Source organism: Dama dama, chromosome 32 (genome assembly GCF_033118175.1).
Source record: "Dama dama isolate Ldn47 chromosome 32, ASM3311817v1, whole genome shotgun sequence".
In the NCBI taxonomy this organism is placed as follows: domain Eukaryota; kingdom Metazoa; phylum Chordata; class Mammalia; order Artiodactyla; family Cervidae; genus Dama; species Dama dama.
Window position 1 is genome coordinate 30516524 of NC_083712.1, and position 23088 is coordinate 30539611.

Consider the following 23088-nt stretch of genomic DNA (forward strand, 5'->3'; position numbering starts at 1 on the left):
TTGGATGGGTCAAGTTCGCTGCTGTGTCTAATGTTTTGGGGAAGCCCTTTCAGGTAGCTCAGAAAGCACAAACATGTTGGAAAACTCATTTAAACCTTGTTGAAGTTACCAAGAAGGGGAAATAAACTGGCTTAGATGCAACTAAATCAAGTCATGCCTTAATCAAAGAATGAGAGCCTCTTACCATCCCAGACTCCAGCCCTCGGTGCTGTGATCATCCGCATGGCCTCCCAGAGCCCGGGGGTGTGCTGGGCCGGTGACGGCGGGGCCCCGCGGAGCAGCCCTGAGGATGAAGGGCCAGCTTCAAAGGCGGCCGAGTGTGCCCTGTCCGCCTGCTGTGAGTTCACCAGCTCAGAGCTCTCCGTTTCCCCTCAGTTCCTCTCTGACTTTTCTATAAAATGCACTTCCTGCGAAAGAACAGGAAAGTAGGGACGGCTCTGCCTCTGTGACCTGCGGCTTTCAATCTCCAATTGTCCTGTTGGGCTGCATCATCAGAAGCAATTCAAATACCCTCTCAAATACACTCAATTTCACCCTATTTCATTCTCTACTATTTGGCCAGATCCTAAAGTCAGAATCATTCAATGATTGGAGCTGAAACACTGGGTTTGCTTGGTGAATACAAGCACCCCATTTTTATTTATCTTATGCCTATATGACCAGGAGTGCATTCCCCAATCCTGTCTTTTTTGAATACCATTCTCAGAATTTCCAGTAAATAAATACTGTCTGTCTGCTTTGTGCCAGGCACCGTGTCAGGTTTTGTGGCTACAACAGCGAGGAGAGGTGACACCATCCTTGCTTCAACAACCTGGGAGATAAATATTGATCAATCTCCTCTAAAAAAGTATGCCGAGGGTTCAAGCCATGGTCGTCAGAAAACATCTGCAGACTTGGTCATTCTGACTCTAAATCTCTCCAAAATTCTTCTCTCATAATGATGGTCAACCTTCAAGAACCCTACACAGAGCCCGTGCAAGTATTCTTGACCTCTGCCACCAAACTGAATCAGCTCTGGTCTCGCATGGTAAGAGAAACACACCTCCAGATTTTCTTTGATTTCAAATATCCCCCTCACCCCACCCCCATACTGTGTATACATTAGAACACATGCCTAGCATTCTGTTTGGAAAAAAAATTATCACCATTTTGGTTAATCGATATCCACTACTTCTGCTCATATATACTCTGCTCCAGTGGGGCTAGCCTCTCATTGTCCCCAAAGCACCCTGCATTCCTGTCCCTGCCCCACCTCGGCAGAGAGGGAAACATTCTCTCTCCCCTTCAAACCTTCTGCGTACCCAAGACCTAGCAGCAGAAGCATCACTTACCTACAAACCCTTCCCCAGCCATCTGTCTCCTCTGACTGGTCTGTCCGCTCTGGAACTCATACCAAACCGAGTCTGATTCACATCACTGAGCATTTGGTTATAATCCTGGTTAGATGATTCTGTTTCATGTGAAATAGGCTTGTTACCACCACAATTATAAACTGTTTTGAGGAGCTGTGTCCTAGTCAGGACATGCTGGAACACAGAGTCATTATTAAATACTTCTTGATTAAGTTTATCTGCCTCTGTTTCAATAACTGGGAGGCATCTAGGAAGATAAATGTTTCCTTTAAGAAAAGACTCACACTTGCCCGGCTACACTTGCCCAGCAAAACTTGCAAAAGGCAGGAACGCTGAGTAAACAACAGTCCTCCGGAAAGCTGGACTCAATAGCTGAGGCTTTTTCATATCTACAAAATACCACAGTTCCCAAATATCCTGAATTTATACAATCTAACAATCTTATAGTTTAAAAAAAAAAATTTTTTTTTTCAAGAGATGGGATGAAAAAAAAAAAAAAAAGAGATGGGATGAGAAAGTTATACAGCTAAGCTGGAAAGGTTTTTATTGTTTTTATCCTTAGTGCTCTTTGAAGAAGATGCTATGGGAGTTATTCTGCAAAGTGTCTAAGTGCCAAATGAAGGAACTAATGGATCCAGTCTGCTCTGGTGGCAGGCTTCCCCACTGACTTATTAGCACATATAAAGATAGGAAATCAGTTTCATTTTGGGTCAGATGACCTTTACAGTCCCCATGGTGCAGGCTTTTTAATTTGCATTTGCAGTTAATTCACTGGTGACTGCTGGGGCACCTCAAGTTGAAAAAACCCTTTGGTTTAAGCCCAAAACGAGAGCACTTTGCATTCAGTGGAAACCATTTAAAAACAGGAATAAGGACATGCTTATTTTTAAAGACAGCAGTATGCGCATGCATGCACGCACACCTGCACCTACATACACATCTTTCGGTTACTAGTTATCTGGTATAAAAATGGATAAAAACATTTCAAATGGGAATTTGCAGCCATTTGTCCTAACTACACACAGATGCACTTTGGCACTGAGAGATACAAATGGCTTTAAAGATGACCTTTGCTGTCTCAGAAAATTAAAGTCTCTTATTTGTGGCCCCCAGTCTGCATGGCTATGTCCTTTCCCAAAGAATTTCTGGTGCAAGAGAGAGGAAGGCAGCAACTACCTAGTGTGGGAAGGTTTAAGCCCAGGTTGAGGACAGGAGACCAGCTATGGAAAGCAGGTAAGAGGGTGCAGAGCAACTCAGGGGCTGGACCCCATCACCTGGTCCACTACACTTGCATCTCCAATAATGAATCTCCAACTCCTGGCCTGTTAAGGAAGAAACGCTACATGTTCAAGAGCTTGATCATCTGTTCACACAGAGGCAGATGGGAAGAGAAGGTGAAAAGAAGGCAATGAATGACCAATGGAAAGTAAAGCCTGAACAACTACAATCCACAGACGGGGCCCTCCCACCAGCTGCCCTGCCCACAGGTCAGCGCAATGTGGAAGGAACTTCTGGAGCCTTTGGGAACAATAGCAACAAACACATTTGAAAAGCTTCCCACATGAGTTTCACTCTTACGAGCATCGACCCTGGGGCTTCCCATGCACAAAATGGAGACAATACTACTACTTACCTCACTGGGGGTGGGGGTGGGGTGCGGGGCGGTGGTTAGGAAGAGTTGATGAGTTACTATTTAATAAGTGCTAAAAATAGTACCAGCTACAAAGAAAGTACTAGTTATACAGAAAGATGGGTGGATGGATGATGGATAGATGGGGACAGACAGACAGAAGACTTCAGCAGCCTCCAGCAAATCCAGTATTTTGCTATGTGGACAGAAAATACCTAGATATTTTTTAATAGATAGGCTAGAGATTTTACTTTCATATTTTAAAGAGACCCAAAGATGAAACAAACATCTCCTATCTGACTCCTGTGGTAGGTAGCCCAGTGCTTCTCTAGAAAAGCAAACAGCCATGCAGGCTGGTACCACGATGAACTCAAACTTCCTGACCGCTAGCTCTTGTGGCTCCCTGGCCATCCTTTCACGGGACCTCGCATTCTCCAAAGCAGCTATTCCAACCTTTCATCCCATTATTTGGTATTCTGAGCCACTATCTTCACCTCTCTCAAGTAAGCCTGGGTTTGCGCCAACTCCCAGCTACTACAAACAATACTGTACTGATCTTCATTGTGTTTTACTCGAAGGCATCACTCAGGAATGGAGCAGGAACAGCATATTCTTATATTTTATTTTCCTGGGTAATTCATTTTAGCTTCCCTTATACCTAGACCTCAACAGTTAGCGATTAAATGACTGTCACAAGCAGGAGGAAAGGCAGATCAGTGTTGAAGGAGGCAAAGGAAAAGGACCGAGGGGCGGGATTTGGGATTTACTATTTACTGTGCAGACAATCCCCTGTGTCAAGCTCTGGAGAGGACACAAATATCAAGGAGGCATTTTGAAAGATCTGAAGGGAAGTCACCAAGTAAATGTAACAGATCAGCAAATATTCCTGTCTGGGTTTTCTTCTACTTTCTCCCAGGGAGATGCATTCCGTCCTCATGTTGAATATTTTCATAAAAACAGACGCCCTCACTTACCTCCAGAAAAAGGACTTGGAAAAATTACATGTAAGTAATTATGAAAACAATAGTTTTCAATTTCTAAAGTATAAATTTATATCATAATATTTAATATTAATTTATATAATATTGATATTATATAAATATTTAATATTTCCCATTTCAAACTACTCCTCTGAAAGATTCTGACATACCTCCTGTCTCGACCCCCTTACCCCACCACCTGGGGCACAGAAAGTCAGTGCTACAAGTTAAAGAGGGTGAGGCTAACATTCCTTGTTTAACATGGTTTAAGGACTGAAAACATATATTTAAGGTTTTTAAAGAGAAATAATACCTTATATATTGGATACTAGAATTAATGGTAACTATTGTTTACTAAAATACAAACTTCCAAAAGTTCATGGAATATTTATAATCACTTTCACAAAATATTCAGTCACTCATTAAAAGTCAGAAAATATTCATAATCACTCATTAAAAGGAAACAAAACATTTTGGCACAACAGTCTGAAGGTGGAGATTGTAATCAGAAGACCCTCTTCTGCAAACACTTCGCTTAGGGCTACATGGGCTAGACAGCCCACAGATTCTCTCCCAGGTGTGGAACTTTCAAATTAGTATAGTGAAGTGTTAAGTCGCTCAGTAGTGTCCAACTCTTTGTGACCCCATGGACTGTAGCCCGCTAGGCTACTCTGTCCATGGGATTTCCCAGGCAAGAATATTGGAGTGGGTTGCCATTTCTTCCTCCAGGGGATCTTCCCAGGTATCGAACCTGAGTCTCCTGCATTGTAGGCAGATTCTTTCCATTCTTTACCATCTGATAGGAAACAGTTATTGGTCCCCAATGATTCTGCAATTACTGATGGTAAATTTTGGATGCTTAAGCTGGATTGGCAAACAGCTGGCATCTGTGGCTGTACACCGTTCCCCCCCCTCCCATAACCTGCAGACAGTATTGATGGAGTTTGGCAAGCTCTCAGTTTTCCATGTGACACTCCAGACTGCTACTCCAACTGACTATAGCTGGTGTGGAGGATGCAAGCTAATTGCCCTAATTGGTGGTGCAAGAACGTGCACTCACAAAACCCTCCTTTTGATCACACATTCATAAGTATTATTTTAAGTGACCTCCCCATTATGACTGATTTTAAAATTCCAAAGATTCTTCTTCCCTTTCTTCTTAATCTTCAAAGTCTTATTACTACTTAATGTGTCAATTTACCTCAACTATTCTTGTCTTTATCCAGGGTATCTGAATTTTCATTCATTTTGAATGTCTACAGAGCTCCTGGAATCAGAAGCCATTGTGAAGGGACATACAGTGGAAACATTGCCAATCATTTGCCTAAAAGACAAGTTTTAAACTTTGGGGAAATTTTTTATAGCACATGTATAAATGGGCATGAAATGGCTAAAACAAAACTGCCAGGAAGTCAGGGGGATCATCTGGTAGAGATAGATATTAAAATTAACTGGAGAGCAAAATATCTGAGTAAGAAGGGAAGGGTTTTTCGCTTTTTTTTTTTTTTTAAAGCAGTCTTTAATCTGGAAGTTCCCCTTTTCCCCCAGCGGAGGACACTTGTTTACATAAGTCTGCCTATTAGAAAAGTACAGAGAATAAATGTCCAGAGTACCAGACAAAAGCTGATGGAAGCAGAGGATTTTACAGAGCTGTATGGGGACAGAACAAACACCCTTTAATGCCCAACATTTTTAGGGACCTGCCCAAAAGTCAATAGAAAGAAACAAGTGAGCGATTTTAGCACAGAGGCTGAAGATGTCGATCTTAAAGTGAAAATTATTAGTTGGAGAAATGGTTGCTAATGATTCTTTGTAGTTGGTCTATCTACCCTGATAAAGGGAAATGCAAGTCTTGTGAGCACATTGATAACCAAACAGCAGATTTCCCGCACTACAAATAGAGAAAATGTCTCAGCAGTTGGTTAGTTCCACACCTCAAAGGTAGGCTGGCTATTCTAGGAACAAAGTGCTTTTGATCATGTGATGGCAGAGGGGGCTTGATCATGCGGCCCATGCCTGTATCTCCCAGCCCACCTCAGAAAGCATGGAAAGTCTATTCTCAGAAAAATGAAACCACACCCTAGAATTCCTTGCAATTTATGGGTGGGGAAAAAAGTCCTTAGGTGATTACTGCCTGAAAAGAACATTCTTGTGGCAAGAGGGCTGGGCTCCAAACACCTGCTCAGCTTAAAAAAAAAAAAGCAAATGCACAATCGTTGGAGAGTAATTAATCCATGAAAGGGTGCATTGTGCTCTCATAGTGTTTGCCCACCTTGAAGCATTAATAGCATTAATAATTATTAACTTCAGTTTCTTTAACTCAAGCCACAGAATTATAATGGGGTGCCCAGTGAAAAATAAGGCCAAGATCTGTAGTTCCTTCTGGCCTTTTTCCCCCCCTAATTCAATAATCTTTTAATGAATACCTACTGTCTTAAGGCATCCTATGGAAAAGTCAAAGAAAAGTATATAAAATGTTTCCTGTACTCTCAAGAGTTTACAAGCTCTTAGAAAGATATGACTTATGAATGGAGTTTAATTCAAAATACTGTGTTAACTGCCAAAAGAGAGGCAAGAACAGAGCACGGGGGCAATCTGAAACTTGGGTATCAGACACTTTGATACAAGTATTTAATGATGCTACTTGCCCCTTTCTCAGTATTTCTTCGTGTGCAAAACATAGAGTTAGGTGCTTCTGGCCAAAATGGAATAGGGTAGGGTCTCTGCCTACTACTGTCTACTGAATTAAAGTTTCTTGAGCATCTACATATGCCAGGCATTAAACAGGATATTTTGAAATCATAGATGGCTAAGCATGTCTTTTCCCACTCCAGTGTTCTTGCCTTGAGAATCCCAGGGACAGGGGAGCCTGGCGGGCTGCCGTCTATGGGGTCGCACAGAGCCGGACATGACTGAAGCGACTTAGCAGCAGCAGCAGCATGTCTTTTACCTTCAAGGAACTTTTTTTTAATTTAAATAGATGGCTATCTATATGCATGTACTAAGTGTGACTTGTATTAGGTCAAAAGACCTTAAATGGGAGGATTGTTTATTTCACTACTCCTGGACACCAAGCTGAGCTTACCTTGGCTTTACTGGGCAGAACAAGAAATTCAGTGAGAATCCAGATGCTGTGATAACCAGTCTCAACAAAAGCAATCAAAGCAGGGGTGAACTTTTGGCAGTCCTTTTGCACATCTGCTAATTCCTACCAAGTCAACCCTCACGGGCCTTAATGGGTGGAACCCCGGTAACTGGCTTTTTTTAGCACCTTGCACAGAAATTAGGCAATTAGTAGGTATCTGATGAATTAAAGAATCTCTAACCCCTAAGCCTTCACCATGGATGCCTTCTCAAAAATGGAGAGAATACCGTAAATACTTTATATATGCAACTGTTACAATTAGTGATTCTTTTTTAAAAAAAATTATAGAATAAGAAGATAGGAATCAATGTTAGTTCTCCCTGCTTCAGCATTACTAGATGTCCCATGTCAGATTCTATCCACTAACTCATGCGAAGAGGCCAACTATAAATTTCCTGGCACGGAGCAGGATATAAAACTGTAGTGTTGATATGTGTGCTTTATTCTGTTTGCCAAACTGTGTGTGTGTATGTGGGAGGGGGTGGATTTCTCCCCTGAAGTATGCCCAGTATTCAGTCTTCACCAAACTGACTCCATCTCCAGCCGACTTACTCCAGTTTTGTCAAAAAGGTAAACATAAAGAGAAGATTCCTGAAGTGCGTATAATGCTTTCTGATACAAACTGTGATTTTCAAAATGCCACTGAGAAAAGCATGTTATACATGAAGACTGTGGGATTTCCTGGTCAATTGTTGCCATCCCATCACAATCCACTACAGTAAGAGGTGCCTCAAGAATAGAGCATTTGAAAGGTGTTTTTCCCTTTTTTTCTTTTTTTTCATGGGGACCATTTTTAAAGTCTTTATTGAATTTGTTACAGTATTGCTTCTGTTTAATGTTTTGGCCTTTTGGCCACAAGGCATGTGGGATCTTAGCTCCCCGACCAGGGATTGAACCTGCAGCCCCTGCTTTGGAAGGGGAAATTGTAACCACTGGACCACCAAGGAAGTCCCTAGAGATTTAACAGATTAGGATATAGGATCTAGAGACAGTGACCCATCTCACTCATCCAATTCCAATCCTCGAAGTCATGCTAAGAGAGCGTATGATTGAGAGATCGTACAATGAAGTTCTTTTGTTTCCTCTGGGGAGCAATGTGGCCACTTCTGTGTGCAGAAAAGACCTCCATCTCTGACACCATCACCAACTGTCTGCTGAGAAGCCATGTGAGAAGGATGAGAATTAAGAATGAACAAAAGCTTAGGACAGACTCAATCTCTGCTCCCCAGAATCCTTGCAGATGAAGAGGAGAACTTAGTATAAGTATTGGGTTAAAATTATAAGCATGAGTGATAAATTTAAAACAAAGTCATCCCTTGCTTTTCTTGGGGAAATGTTTCTTTCTTTTTGATTAGTCTCATCTGGGGCCAGATCATCTGGAAACTAAAACCATATAAACCTGTCTTATTTCTCATTCACCTGTTGTCCTCTAATTCTACCCCTGAGTTCAGGTCTACCAGTCTAATTCCTATTTTGGGGTTTCTTTGTGAAATGCCTGTTTGGCACTAATCAGATGATTTTCCCTTAATTGACCTTGTCACTGAAAAACCGTAAGTCATTTAAAACCAGGTTTGCATCTGTGAGGAAATAAAAGGCAGAAATAAATTTTATTTTTTTCACACCTTAATTACTCCCCCAGGCACTGGCTGCTGTCACTGAACTGCCTTAAGTCTCGAATGTGACATTTAAACTAAGAAGTGCACATCTCTTTCCTGTAGGTTTTTGTTTTCTAACCAGCAGTATGTGTTGTTCCTTACCTTCTAAATCTGCCCTAAATTGGAGCAGGGGTGATCCAGAGACTCAGTGGGACTGGTCAGGTTGAGCAGGTGTGAGCTTACACAGGTAGGAGGCTGCCTTGGCAGCAGCAGGTAAAGGACCTCCTCACCTGCCTGGGAGGAAGGCTGAACATGGAATTGAATACCTCTACATGGCTTTCAGGCATAAAATGAGTATTGAGAATCTTCATCCTACATGGTATTGCAGCAAGAGTTTTCTCAGGAACCCTGATGGGAGTTTGCAGAGGACAGTATCTCAGAAAACAGAAAAGCTACTGCCAAACATTCAAAACAAGACCACAGGAAAGCCAGGTCACTCTCAACATCTATTTTTTTCCCCTCCGAGTTGGTCAGTTTTGTAAAATGGGACCATTGGAAATCCAGCATATGATTTCTTTGTTCTATAGTGGCCTGAGAAAGCACTCACTCACCTGCTTAAGTGCCTGTTAGTAAAAAGTAACACTACCCTGCATGGAAGAACAGCCCCTCTCTCTGGAGTCCTGAGTGGACCTCATACCCATCATGACAGTTGTTATCTTTGTTCATAGGTGAGGCTGAGCTTCAGAAACAAAACCCATTGAAGAGACGACCCATGTGAAGAAATAGTTAACCTTGGATGCTGCTCAAAGACCTTCCAACATTTTCCCATCTTGGAAAACTGACATCAGCTTGTCACAGCCACCTGTGCGGTGCTGGATGAACCGTGGGCTATTACTGTGGTCAATACTCTGATTTACCATCACCCAGACTGACTAGGTTTGAAGGCTGTGGGTTCCTGGCACCCACCTCAGTAAATACAGTACCAAGTTCTACAATTAAAAGTCAGTTTATGGTCACATATGGATGTGAGAGTTGGACTACAAAGAAAGCTGAGCACCAAAAAATTGATGGTTTTGAACTGTGATGTTGGAGAAGACTCTTGAGAGTCCCTTGGACTGCAAGGAGATCCAACCAGTCCATCCTAAAGGATGGAAGGACTGATGTTGAAGCTGAAACTCCAATACTTTGGTCACCTGATGCAAAGAGCTGACTCATTTGAAAAGACCCTGATGCTGGGAAAGGTTGAAGGCAGGAGAAGAAGAGGACAACAGAGGGTGAGATGGTTGGATGGCATCTTCGACTCAATGGACATGAGTTTGAGTAAACTCAGGGAGCTGGTGATGGACAGGGAGGCCTGGCATGCTGCAGTCCATGGGGTCGCAAAGAGTCGGACACGACTGAGCGACTGAACTGAACTTATGGTCCTGAGCCTGCCCTCTTATATACTCGTGGGAGATGTGCAATGATTCAAAAGAGAATGCTGGTAATGCTTGAAAAAGTCTTCCCCAAATGAATATATATATATATACATATATATACTAGTTCAATTTATTTTAAATAGTACCAGATGCTCTTTCCTTTTTTTCTGTGTTCTCTTAAGCTAGTTAATTTTATTTCCTAGATTTTTCTCCCCAAAATTCTGAAAATAACTTTTTAAAAAATGTTTTTAAAGAGCTGGCACCTAGAACCTCTGAGCTTCCCACCTGGTGTGAATTGTATATAATTCAATGGTTTTGTTTTTTAATAAACTGGCCTCCAAAACTCTGATCCCACCCTAGATGCTAGCGAAGATTCTACTTGAGTCACATTGCTATGGTGACTGGTGTTATTCCAAACCCTGTGATTCTTATCCAAGAAAGTTTTAGTTCCTTCTCCAAGGCTCAGGTGGTGTTCCTCGGATCAGGCCAGTTCCATTTCTATAGGGTGTGGGTATTCCTGCTACTACTGACAGCTCGGGGTGGCTTTTGCCTACAGAACTAATCTCTGCATTAGATTCTGTTCATCTATTTGAGCCTTTCAACAACAGGGTGTTACAAATGTATTGTTATTATTAGCCCATTTTGGAGAGTAACTTGAAGTTGCTCTGTCACAATGAGTGGCTTGCTCAAGATCACTTAACATGTAGGTGAGACAGACGCAACATGAACTCAGTTTTCTGGCTCCAAAGCCCAGGCTTCCCACTAAGCCCTCCAGGTCTGAGGCAGACAGACATGATGCCCATGATTTATTTGAATGCCCTGCCCACTCCTCCATACACTGATGTGTCTAAGGTGTTTGGAAGCACAAACTTTGGAGGCAGACTGCCAAGTATGCCATGTGATCCTGGCACAGGTTACTCAGTTCTCTCTCTGTTTTGTCATCTGTAACTGGGGATGGTAATTCCTACTTCCTAGATCTGCTCTGAGCATCAAATGAGTTAATATGTCTAAGTCCCTCAGCTCCATGCCTGGCCCATAGTTAGTGCCATATAAAGTGGGAGCTCTTCTGAGCTGTGGAACCCCCCATTCAGTCAGCGAGCGAAAACAGAAAACTCTGTAGCCCAGAGTCTATGCTCATCCAAAGATCTGGAGGATGGCTGTCTACTACACATGGCAGGAGGCCAACTGAACACCAGAACAAAGCAGTGCTCCCAGAAAAAGCCCACGTTAGGACGCGTCATAGCCTGAGACGCCTTGATGTTCAAAGTCAAGTGTCACAGTCGCTCCCCTCTGTGGTCAATTCCCTGCTTCTGACATCAACCTGGAGGCACATGAGCTGAAACAGAACCAGTGGAGATGGCACGACTAAAGAAAGTGTTCGGAAGGGCTGTCATCTTTGGAAAAACAGCAGGCTGTTCCTTTCCCTGAGAGGAATCAGTTTTGCTCTAATTGAGGGCCATTTCCCCCCTCCCCCCTCCCCGCCTCAGAATCTGAATTCCATGCACAACTCAATACTTCAAAAAAAAAAAAAAAAAGCATTTATTTTTCTCAAGCCTTTGAGAGGAACTTTAAACTGGCAGGAGAAAACAGTGAGAAAGCTGTGAGTTTCAGCACGCTACCATGAAACTATATATCTGTATTTATTTTCTTTTAAAACCCACATCTGAGAGTTCTAAAGCATGTGCAGCGCCTCCTACAACCTGCTTTTGCCCCCAAAGTCTAATCGCCATCACGGCTACAATTTATGGAGCGCACTGGTATTGCTCCTTTGCCTGCCCCTCTCTTTGCCTCGTGAGATTCTGTAGCATAGGCTCCTAGAGCCTTCTTCTGCATGTTTAAATGAGGAACTTCAGGATTTGGATGGAGTGGTGAAAGCCTGCTGAAGACACTTCAGAGAAATGGAGAAAACAAAAGGCACCCTATTGTAAGAGGATGGGCACCAGCCAAGAGGGACAGCCTCTCAGTGCTTCTCAGAAAGATGCCTTCCTCATAGCCAGTCCCAGGCAGGGCACTGCTTGTGTTTGTGTGCTGAGCACCAAGCAGAAGTTTACACAAAGGCACAAGTGCCTGCAGGCCGACACAGGTGGCCCTCATTAGGACACCAAACCTTGGCCTGATGTCTCGGTGGAGGCAGCAAAGACCTAGGTTTCTGGACGACGCCTCCATCTTGCTGGACGAACACCCCCTCCAGGGCCACCCCAACACCAGGTTGCATGCACACACAGTCGTACTTACCGTGACTTTGGAGGTGGCGGGGGAGGCGAGAACGCCTCAATCCCGCTTCTGTCCTTGGGGAACTCGAAGGCAAATGAGGCAGACTTGCTCATCCCAGTCCCAGCTTTGCTGTTCTGCCCAGAGGAGCCGTCTGTAGGGCGGAGACGGTGCCAGGCGGAGGAGCTGGCCGAGTCCGAGGGGCCATTTTCCACCTCTCTCCCCCAACTTTGACTCAGCAAGTCCTGCTCCACCTCATCCTCCTCCTCGATCCGGCACTGGCGACTCCAGGCACCGGCCTGGGGCCGGGGCCGCCTCTGCTCCAAGGCTGACGTGCTGGAGGCAGGCAGGGAACCCCTGGCAGAGTCGCTGGTGGGGACGCCGTTGGCCCGGCAGGAAGAAGCAGGGTCAGCGGGGCCTCTGGATGGAGGCTGGGGTCCTGGGACGCCCGAGTTCCCTTCACTGAGGTCGGATAGCGGGGAGGTGGAGGGGGACACTGGGGACCCCCCAGGGCTGCTCCTGGACATCTTGGGGGGGATGGCAGGTCTCCCCTTGGCCGTGGTCTCGCTGGCACCACGATGGCAGCTTTCCCTGGAGCCGAGCCCCTGCCCAGCTGAAGGCTCCTCTCCGCTTGCCTCAGGAGCCTGCTGGCTCGGGGCCCCCCGTGGCCACTGTACCCCCACCGAGGAGTCAGGGCTGCTCAGGTAGATTGTCCGGTGGTCTTCTTCTGGGTGGGCCGCCATGACTGTGATGGTGGCCGCCATCTGGGGGGCCACATCCAGGCCTTCCCTGTCCTGGCCCCAGGCAGAGGCGGTTTTCTGAGCCCAGGTGTTAACTGTCCGCACCTGGGCCTGGCCCGGGGTGCCTGCCCCCTGTTCCGCCTTGGCCTGTGGCCTGGAAGGCACTGGAACAGCCTTCTTCCTCTTGGTACTCTCAGCATAGATGGGTTCAGGCTGTGCAGCCTCCCTGGAGTGGGCTGGGGGCTGGGGTTCCCCAGTCTGCCCAAGGCACCTGCTGGAGGCCACCCCGTGGCAGCCGGAGTCCTGCTGCTTCCCCGGGCCAGGCTCCTTCCGGAGGGAGCAGTAACTGCTCTCAAGATGGGGGGCCAGGGGGCTGCTGGCACGGCTGTTGGCGCTCCCGCAGGAGAGGCCATCCGAAGAGCTGGCAGCCTCTGAAGCGAGGGGCTGTTTCTTGGGGCCCAGGCGGGGCGGGCTCTCGGTCGGGCCCTGGCCGCAGCAGTCCCTGGGGAAACTCAAAGCCCGCTTCTCCTCCTCAGGCGGCCTCGCACACACCCGCGGCTCCCAGCAGGCGGCCGAGCAGTCCCCACCGCCCTGTCTGTGTCGGGAACCCCCGGCCCGGGCTGCGTCCTCCGGACCTGGGCTCCCGGGGCAGCAGTCCAGGATGGAGCAGTATTCTCCCCCTTCGCTGTCCCCCGAGGGCGAGCACCTTTGATCGCTGTCATCCTCCGAGGGCAGGGATTCCCGCAGGGGCTGAGCAGATGGGTAGGGCCCCGGGCCCTTGTGGCAGCCAGAAGTCATCCCGGAGAAGGCGGCCAGCTTCTGGCGGAAGCTCTCCTGCGGGGAGTTTAGCTCTTGGTAGGGGATCACTGGTTTATCCTCTCGTCCAAGCTTCTCGTCTGGGAAGCTCACTGGGTGGAAGGCGGCACTCCGGTCCCCACGGGGCTCTAGGCTGTGCAGGCCAACCATGGCATAGGTGGGGGGGCTACGGGGGTGACCCCCATCTGTGGGACCCGAGGGCCCGGCAGGCTTCTGGATGCCTCGGAAGCTGCCCAGATAAACTATTGGCACGTCTTCCTGCTTCGGGAGGGGGAGCTTGCCGGGGGCTCGTCTCCAGATGACCTACACAGCCCCAAGGTTAAAAGACTTACATTAGACCTTGCCAGAGAAAAAAGGGAGAGAGAGAAAGTGAGAGGGCAGGGCCATGACACTGGAAACCGTCTTCCGAGCCACAGTGAAGGAGCCAGGCTGCCCGCCTACCCTCTGATCTCCCCATGGCCTTCTCATCATCACGGGGGCCCCCTGGAGCCATTGGTCTTCCCAGACACTGCGCTTCCCGCCCATGTCTGTTATTCTTTTGGCTGAGCGGAAAAAACACTAAAGAAGAACATTTTGCCTTTTCCCTCAAAACTGCCGGATGAGATGAATTCTCCCATGAGCTTTGAAAATAAGAGTTTGAATTTTTGCTTAGTGTTCATTAGTCTTTCCATAACGGTTTCAGGGCAGGAAGAAAACAAAGTCACAAGGCTTTTAAAAACACCTTGGGGGGCGGGGGGCAGTTAGAGGGCAGAAGGGTGAGGGGCCCCTTCTGAGCTGGGCCCTGGTTCCCTCGCATCACTCACTCTGAGCTACAATCCTTCTCCCAGTGACAGGCAGTGACCTCAGCCCAAACCTGCATAAGTGGCTGGACTAGTTGAGCCTGAGACAGTAACGTAGGCTAGTCACTCCCATCACTGAAATCACAGTCCCCTTCTCCTTCCCTTCTAAAATCTCCCCTACCCCCACTTTCAAAGAAGCCTCGAGGCAGGGCTGGCCTCTGGCTCCTTTCCAAGATGATCCAAACTAGAAAGAGTTCCTGGTTTACATATGTGAAGGTTGAAGGTACCAAGAAAAGCCTGGGGAATGAGTGTAACCAGCTTCTGGAAAATGGAGCAGCTTTGCAGGGGACTTGAAGCTGAGAGCAACCCCAGGAGGTGGCTTGCCTCATTCAAGCCTCCCTTGATTTAAAACTGACTTTTGATTTCACATAAGCTCACAAAGCCTTCCTGACCCACTCACCGTGACAGTTTAAGAAAACGAGAACGGGTAAAGAGGAGAAGTCCTAAGAATATGTTTTAGACATGCAGCTTCTTAGAAGACATGTCTAGGGGCAGCAGGCTTCACATGCCCTCTAAATAGACCTTGGTCAGGGTCAACAGCGGGGGTAGGGCGTAGGGGGGTTGGGCAAGGGATGAGCAGAATGGTCTACTCTCTAAGGATGTAATTGTCTTTAGTAATCCCAGATCAAAGGTGGAAAAATCCAAGCTTCCAAATTAGAAATATGAACACTGGCTGGGAATTGGAGGATATACAGAATTACTGTTGACATTTTTAAGTGTGATAATGATATTTTGTATAAAGACTTAATTTTTTTAAGGAGGTACTATCATGATGCAATACCTGGGGTTCGCTTTAGGGGAAAAGAGGGGAAGGGAGGGCGGGGGCGGGGATAAAAATGGAAGGAGAGTGATCATGATTTGATGACTGTTCCAGCTCTTGAGGCAGGGTGGTGGATGCATGGGGTTTGTTAGGCAGTTCTTCCTAGTTTTGTATATACTTAAGATGATCTCTAAAAACAAAATTTTTTCTTAAACTTTTTAGAAAAACGCTTCATTTTGGTGGGTGTGTCCTGATACAATCTCCAAATAAACTTGGAGGGACTGCATTCATGGTTCTTAGCCTGAAGGGACCCAGAGAAAGGAGTGCAGAGAGAGAAGAGAGGGCAGCAGTCAGGAGGGAGCAGTCTAGGGCGAGCTGCCCGGGAAGCCGTCCCGCAGGAGTCCTGCCGGGACAGCTCGCCCTGGCTGCCCGCCAGTCACCACGGCCTTACAACAGGAGCAGCCCCTGTAAAAATGCCGCGGGGCTGAGTCAGCCTCACCTGCGCGACGTCGGCACTCACGCCGGCACTCCCAGCGGCCTCTGTCCACCCATCCGAGGCCTCGGAGCTCATCATGGTGGGCTTCACGGCGATGGTGGGCTTGGAGTAGGGCGAGCCGCTCAGGCCGTCATCTTCCGGGCGGCCGCTCTCGGGCCTGGGTGGCAGGCGAGGCGGAGGGGGCAGGCAGCCAACTCGGGGCTGGGGGCGGCCGGGCACCAGCTGGTGGTCGCTGCGCAGGCAGAAGCAGTTTTTGCAGGACCCGGGCTTCCAGATGTGCTCCACAAAGTCGCTGCACGCAGACATCTTCGGGCTCTCGGGGTTCAGTGGGATGGTCTCGAGCATCTTGAGCAGCGGACGGGGTGCTGGTTCATCTTGCACTCGGCTTGCTGGTGTGGTCTCCGGAAAGACAGAAGGGGCTCCACGGGCGACTTCCTGGAAAAGCAGAACACTTGCCTGATCAGTGATCTTCCCTGCCAGAGGATCGCTTAGTGTATGCTCAGTCCTATCTGACTCTTTGCGACCCCATAAACTGTAGCCTGCCACGCTCCTCTGTCCATGGGATTTTTCAGGCAAGAATACTGGGGTGGGTTGCCACTTCCTATTCCAGGGGATCTTCTCCATCCAGGGATCAAATGCCTGTCTCCTGGGTCTCCTGCATTGCAGGCAGATTCTTTAACCACTGAGCCCCGGGGGAAGATGGGGCATGATCAATCAGAGTCTGATGATATGACTACGGAGCAGAAGGGAAAGAAGAAAAGAGGTGAAGATGACTATTTTATTTATTCCAAGGCCCTCACCCACTTGTGATGAGGATCTTAACCCCTTTCTAGTGGGGTGGTCTTAAAAAGCTGTAAAATCTAAACACAGCTCTGTTGCATGTGTGTGTGTGTGTGTGTGTGTGTGTGTGTGAGTTGCTCAGCTGTGTCTAACCCTTTGTGACTCCATGGACTGTAGCCCACCAGGCTCCTCTATCCATGAGATTCTTTAGACAAGAGCACTGGAGTGGGGTTCCATTTTCTTCTCCAGGGGATCTTCCTGACCCAGGGGTTGAACCTTGGTCTCCCACATTGCAGGAAGATTCTATATCACCTGAACCACCAGGGAAGCCCCTGATGCATGAGTAGAGAGTGCAAAAGATACTTCAGTCCCCTAAAATCCTGAGCACCAGGAGGTTCTGCGGGCAGGTCACGGGAAGAAATCACACAGGGCTGGAGATGAGAAGCTTGTGGCTGATCTGTGCATCCCCTGCTGCTATGGGGTCTAGAGCCTGGGACTCGGCCTCAGAGAAATGAGAACTTCCAAATAGGACAGCAGGTAGAAATCGTGGCTTCTGGAAAATAAGCCACAATTTTTAACCAAGAATGATATGAGTGGAGAGGCAAGCCTGGGCTCAGAGATCAGCACTGCAACCCATACTTGTCAGAAGGTGGAGACAGAAGGGGTGAGAAAGTGGAGAGATGTGATCTTAGCTGCTCCCCAGGGGGTCCTGGTTGGGAGGTCTGGCATTTTGGAATTCTCCAACCCTTCTACTTAATATGCCTTATTCAACCCAGGGCTTAGTGAGATCAATAGACCTAGAGCTTCAGGCCTGGGGGAAACAGAAAGAGAGATTCATGGTCATGTCAGCCCTGTGGTCTGGTCTGGATAGACCATGCTAGAAGAAGTAGTTGTACAGTAGGCTGTACTAGAAGAGTCATGGCTCACAATGATTTTCCCCATGAGAACCCTAAGGAATCCTAAAGGAAATTAGTCCTGAATATTCACTGGATGGACTGACGCTGGAGCTGAAGCTCTAATACTTTGGCTACCTGATACAAAGAACCGACTCACTAGAGAAGACCCTGATGCTGGGAAAGATTGAAGGCAGGAGGAGAAGGGGATGACACAGGACGAGATGGTTGGACGGCATCACTGACTCAATGGACATGAGTTTGAGCAAATTCCGGGAGCTGGTGATGGACAGGGAAGCCTGGCGTGCTGCAGTCCATGGGGTCGCAAAGAGTAGGACACGAGGGAACAACAAGAACCCTGGAGGGGAGGCAGTCAGCTTGCTGAAAGAGTTTATTTCCTCTGAGAGTAAAACTGAAGGTGGAGAGTTTGCACCACAGAATTCACTCAGTAAGTTCACCACTGAGGGGGAAAACTCGAAGGACTGCAGACTTTAACCAGTTCACCCGAATAAGACCCATCAGGTAGCTGTCACCTCCATCTTACAAATGGGAAAACAAAGCCAAGAACATAAACTGAGACATGTCCATAGGCACGGAGCGCTCAGGGGTTCCTCAGAAAGAAGCCAACTTTGCTGGTAGCCCCTCACGTCACCTCGCACGTTACACTGAGTCGATTGCTGCTTCTTACTCTCCTTTCCTCACTTAAATGAACTGACTTCTCAGAAGGACAGTGTTCAGGAGAAAATCATCCTGAAGAATCTACAGTGAACAGACTCATTAAATAGAGAGGGTTTGGCCCCAGGGTCTGCTTTCCGCTTTCCTCCCGTGAGAACTGGCTCTGAGGTTGCTGCTCTCCCACCATCAACAGGACTAACCAGGTGGAATGAGCCAGGAGCCCCAAAGATCATTCCAGAATCTCTGTGGGAAGAGCTCTCTTTCTGATCTCCCACACTCCCAGACTGGGGTGCCTATTCAATGAGAGCTGAAGCTACATTGAGCCTCTTTTTTCCTCCAAAGTTAACCAGGAAGCCCACTGCATCTTTAAGCTAAATGAACTCTCTGAAATAAAGACAAGTATCTGTCTTTCGTGACCATTGTTAGGATCTTCTTCATCAACATGATTACAAGTTGGGTTCTTCTACTCCTATAAATATACCCAAGTGGCAGGTTTGTTCCTTGCCAAGTTCCCCAGAAGAGGTCACTAAGCTTCAACAAGCAGAGGATGAAAGCAAAGGTTTTTCTTTCTCTCACAATCCCATGCCAGGGAGGATTTTGGAAAGAGGAAAAAGTAGAGGGGGTATTTTGTTGTTCAATAAGGCAAAGCTCCATACCCTTGCCCTGAGGCGGGGAGAGGTCCTTTCCTGGGAATCCTGGCCTCCTCTACTGCAGGCAGAGGCTTTTGCACCCCAGACGGGATGGAGGGAGAGGGCTGGGGAATCGCTTCTGAGTGGGCTCACCTCCTTCCTGCAGCTCCTTACAGGGCTGGGCTGCCTGAGGAGTGAGGCATCCACAGAGGGGGGCAAAGAAAGCCACGCGGGGTGGCCACACCTCATTTCCTGCTCAGATAACCGACCCAAACGTGTCACGGTTGCTTGGTGCCAAAGGTCCCCTCCTGTGCGCAGATGGCCCACTCCAGCCCTGGGACTTCTGGTCGGATTACCAACATTCACCAGTTCCTGAACACCCTCCTCGCTCCCATCCTCAGCTCTGAAATTCTCCGACGGTGGGTACAACTTTCACCATGTCAACCGCTCAGAGACTGGAAAAGGTTTTTCGGGGAAAAAGAATGAAGACGGGAACAGAATGAAGCCCTGGGCTCCTTACCATCACTGACTCACTACACATCCTGTTAAAACTGGTTCCTCAGTCACAGCAAACAGAATTTATCACTACATCAAGCCAGAAAGGATTCTCTCTGTCTAGAGAGGTTCTGGGCTTGGAACTATCTATTTATTTTAAGTCAAAAGACAGTGGAAAAACTCAAGTGGCGCTCACCAAGCATGAGCGTTGCCTGCCTCGCAGTGCCAGCTCTCCACCGCCTGGGAATGGCACCTTCCCAGCCCACATTCCTTACCTCCGAGGGCAGGCAGCCCTCAGAATTATGCAAATTCCCCCATTTCAGTGGGAGGCAGCAGTGTAAGATTAGAAAAAGATCTCAGCATTCTTTCTGATCCAAGTCATGATAAAATATCTTTGCCTCTGCAAACTTCTGCACCAGAGTTGTGGCTAAAATGTGCAAGACTGAAGCTGTCAGATACACACCCACCTCATAGGAAAAAGAATCCAAACAATGGTGACCAGATCCACAAAATCAAACCTCTGGGCTCCAAATGCCCTTCACACTTGCAGTGAAAGTTGCTCATGCCTTACCCTGAAGTGAGAGAATTCCAGAAAACAGTCATCTAAAAAAATTTATCTATTTTTTACAATTAAATACAATTAAATGAATGCAAAAGAGGTATATTTATGGAAATTTGTCTGGATTTCAACACTCCATTGACAGGGGTTGCCCAGGCAGAAAGGAGAAAGTAAGCCTAACCTCCTGCCTCCCCCCACCACCCACACGCACAGAGGGTAAGTCATGCTACTCACCCAACTTTTTATGTTCTTTTTTCCTTCTCCAGCGCTATGTAATCTAATCTCAGCAGCAGGAATGTGGTTTTTGTGGGTTAGACCCACTACAATCTAAACCAGTAAGGAAGATACCCGCATTCCACAAGACCCCAAGATAGTGAAATAACCGCATAATTCCCCAGTGCTTCCTGTCAAATTTCCGGCTCAAAAGGGGAAGGGGCTTTTCAGGCCAGTGATCAACAGGGCCTTCCCAACCTGACTCTGGGCTGGATGCCCTGCAAAACTCCTCCCTTCTAGACCTTTGGGCTTTGCTGTGGGCTCTGCAAAGCCATGTGCTCACTGGCTGAGCTTCACCTGAGAGAAATAGAGAGTCAGCCGGCCCTGCCTCCTCGCGTTCTCACTGAGGACCGGAAAGTGGAGAGATTCTATTTTCTGTGTGTGTGTGTGAGATTCTATTTGTGTGTGTGTGTGTGTGTGTGTGTGTGTGTGTGTGTGTGTGTGTGTGTGTGTGTGTGGCGGGGGAGGAGGAGGCAACACAAGCAAAGGTTAACAGCGTGCTCACGATAGCCTCTCAGAGGGCTCCGCCACCGCTCAGGAAGAAGGTATCGTCTAGTTCCCCCTGGAGACCCCCAGGCTGGCATCCAACTGCGGGCTGCCCAACAGGCAGCAACTAACCTGGCGTCCCAAAGCATCACGCCCGGGGTCCCGATCCGAGCCACCGAGCGGTCTCTCCCTCTCTGTTCCTGTGACAATCCTGCGGCCGCGGAACGGCAGTCTCCACAATAGCAATCCCCAAAGCGCTCCGGTCTCCTGCCCCAAATCCAGCAGCCAGACCAGCGAGACCAGCGAGACCAGAGCAATCGGTTCCGCTGCCGGAACTCGAGGAAAGTTTCCCCTTCCCAAAGAGCGCGATTCTCGAATGAATCGAAAACATACCTCTGGCTCCCCGGTCCTCCCCCTCACCCCCCACCCCCCAGCCCGGGCTCTGCGCTTCCACCTCGGGCGCAACCCGGGGCGCACGCGGTCCGAACGCTCCACCCTCCTCCAGCGACCGCCTGTCACCCCCAGGGGACGCCGACGGGGGTCGCCTGCTCTGCAATCGCCGCGCTCCCCCGGAGCTCCCCTCTGCGGCCACGTTTGCTAGACAAAAAAAGAGGCCGACTTGGGAGAAGGCGCCGCGGGCTCACCTCGGGGCCGCGCTCCCCCGGCCTCGCCGCGGGTCTCCGAGCCGCCAGCCGCCCCGCCGGGCGCCTCGGAGCATTGTTTGGAGAGTGTGCGCGCGGTGCGTGCCCGGCCGCGGGCGGCGTCTTCTGCCCGGGCCCGGCGGCCGGGTAGCAGCTGCCAGCGCGGCTCCGCCCCCTCCCGCCTCCGGTGGCGCCGCCCGCCGGCCCCGCCGCACCTCCGCGGTCCCGGCCGCCGCCCCGCGCCCCCCGCCGGCAGGCTCGCTCTCCTGCCCCCGACGCCTCCCGGCGATCCTCGCCCCGCCCCTCCCTGCGGCTCCGACGGAGGCTCCGCCCCCAGCCCGAGACTTGGCGCCGTCCGACCCGGGAGCGAGCGCCCCTTTGCACCCTTCTCCAAGGATGGCCCCGCGGGGCTCTGCAGGGGCGAGTTTCGGTTTCCCATAACGTGCGCGTAGGTAGGTATGTGGGTGTCCTGGATCCCTTCGTCCAGCCTGCTCTGCGAGACCCGGGGAGGACGAGGGAGAGGCGATGGAGGGTACGGCCCCAGATCTGGGGGTGCGCAGGGGGATGATAAGATCAGGACCCAGACGCGTACCGAAAGTTGCGTGGGCCCCGAGATTGTCAGTGACTTGTTGCGGGTAGAACGAGACTGACGCACCACCCAGCCTAACTGGGAGTCCTCAGTCCCTCGACTGAGGCCTCAGGCACCTGGCGTAGCCCCTTGAACTCAAGTTCTCTGAAAGTGGAAGGCAAGGGTTGTTGCAGGAAGAGCTGGTCTTCCTCCAAGCTCGGAGAGCCAGTATTGCACCTGTGTTTACACCGTTTCCGGTAAGTGACTCATTCACTGAGATAGAATGAGTTCGAGATAGTCCTCGGGCTAGAAATCGTTTAACAGAGAGTATGACAGCCTATGACCCAGTCAGTCCTCTCCCTTCCTCCTGCCGCCTGCAACAGGCTTGAACCTTGACCTGGGTGTTTCTTCAGGGAACTAGCATCCAGGTCACCACCTTGTGCCTGCCTGCTAGGGAGAAAATGGGAAATGGAATAGGAAGAAAAGACCTCGAAGAACACCTGTGGCTTTCTGGGTGCTCCTTCCTCCTCCCCAGAGAGGCAGTGAGTCCAGTAACTCCAGCAGGTCCTCCTCCTCCAGGGAGCCCATCAGAATTCGCCCGTGAGCCTCCACCCAGCCCAGCACAGAGAAGGAGGCTGGTTCTCCTTGAGATTCCTGGGCTCACCTAGTTGACATGGCAGGACTGGGCAGGTGGGGTGAGGGTGGGGAGAAGACATGTGTTTGAGATTTGCCTTCTGTGTGAGAAATGGAGAATGTTAACAGGGATATTAAAAAATAAATAAACAAAGCCTTCCTTTGCTCCAATGTCACTAATTTCTCCTGAGTATGAATAGAACTGGGGGTTTAAGGTTTAGTGAAGTAGAACTAACATTTGTCAAATACCTACCCTATGCCAAGCAACCCCATGAGAGGGACATCATCCCCATTTCACAGAGAAGACTAAGGTGCACAGGGCCACGTAATTTGCCAGGACCCGTGGGCTGACAGGTCTTGGTCCTGGGATTTGAGCCAAGGGCAGTCTGGCTCCTCTGATGGGCAGTTCCACTCTGCCACACCACCCTCCCCTGGTACTGGTCATCCAGCTCTGGTTTTCTTTCTTCTCGAAAT

The 23088-nt window shown here is 48.8% G+C and overlaps 1 protein-coding gene and 1 long non-coding RNA gene across 4 annotated transcripts in view; one reads left to right on the forward strand and one right to left on the reverse strand.

Moving 5' to 3' along the window:
• The window catches only part of PRAG1 (PEAK1 related, kinase-activating pseudokinase 1), a 46150-nt gene extending 24610 nt beyond the window's left edge, over positions 1-21540 (reverse strand). Inside the window, exons 1-3 of one of the 3 annotated variants that reach the window (XM_061134916.1) lie at positions 21417-21540; positions 15986-16417; positions 12356-14190 (exon numbers count right to left, since the gene is read on the reverse strand). In XM_061134916.1, coding sequence (XP_060990899.1) covers positions 12356-14190; positions 15986-16327 — 2177 coding nt within the window. In that variant the 5' untranslated portion in view covers positions 16328-16417; positions 21417-21540. Of the gene's footprint in view, positions 1-12355; positions 14191-15985; positions 16418-20247; positions 20478-21416 lie in introns of those variants that run through there. The other 2 variants (XM_061134917.1, XM_061134915.1) reach the window with 2 other exon arrangements.
• Positions 21541-21733: 193 nt separating this feature from the next.
• On the forward strand, positions 21734-22768 carry LOC133050463 (uncharacterized). The gene is made up of 2 exons (XR_009691625.1): positions 21734-21865; positions 22395-22768. It is a non-coding gene; the product is annotated as an uncharacterized LOC133050463 (long non-coding RNA).
• Positions 22769-23088: the final 320 nt, after the last annotated feature.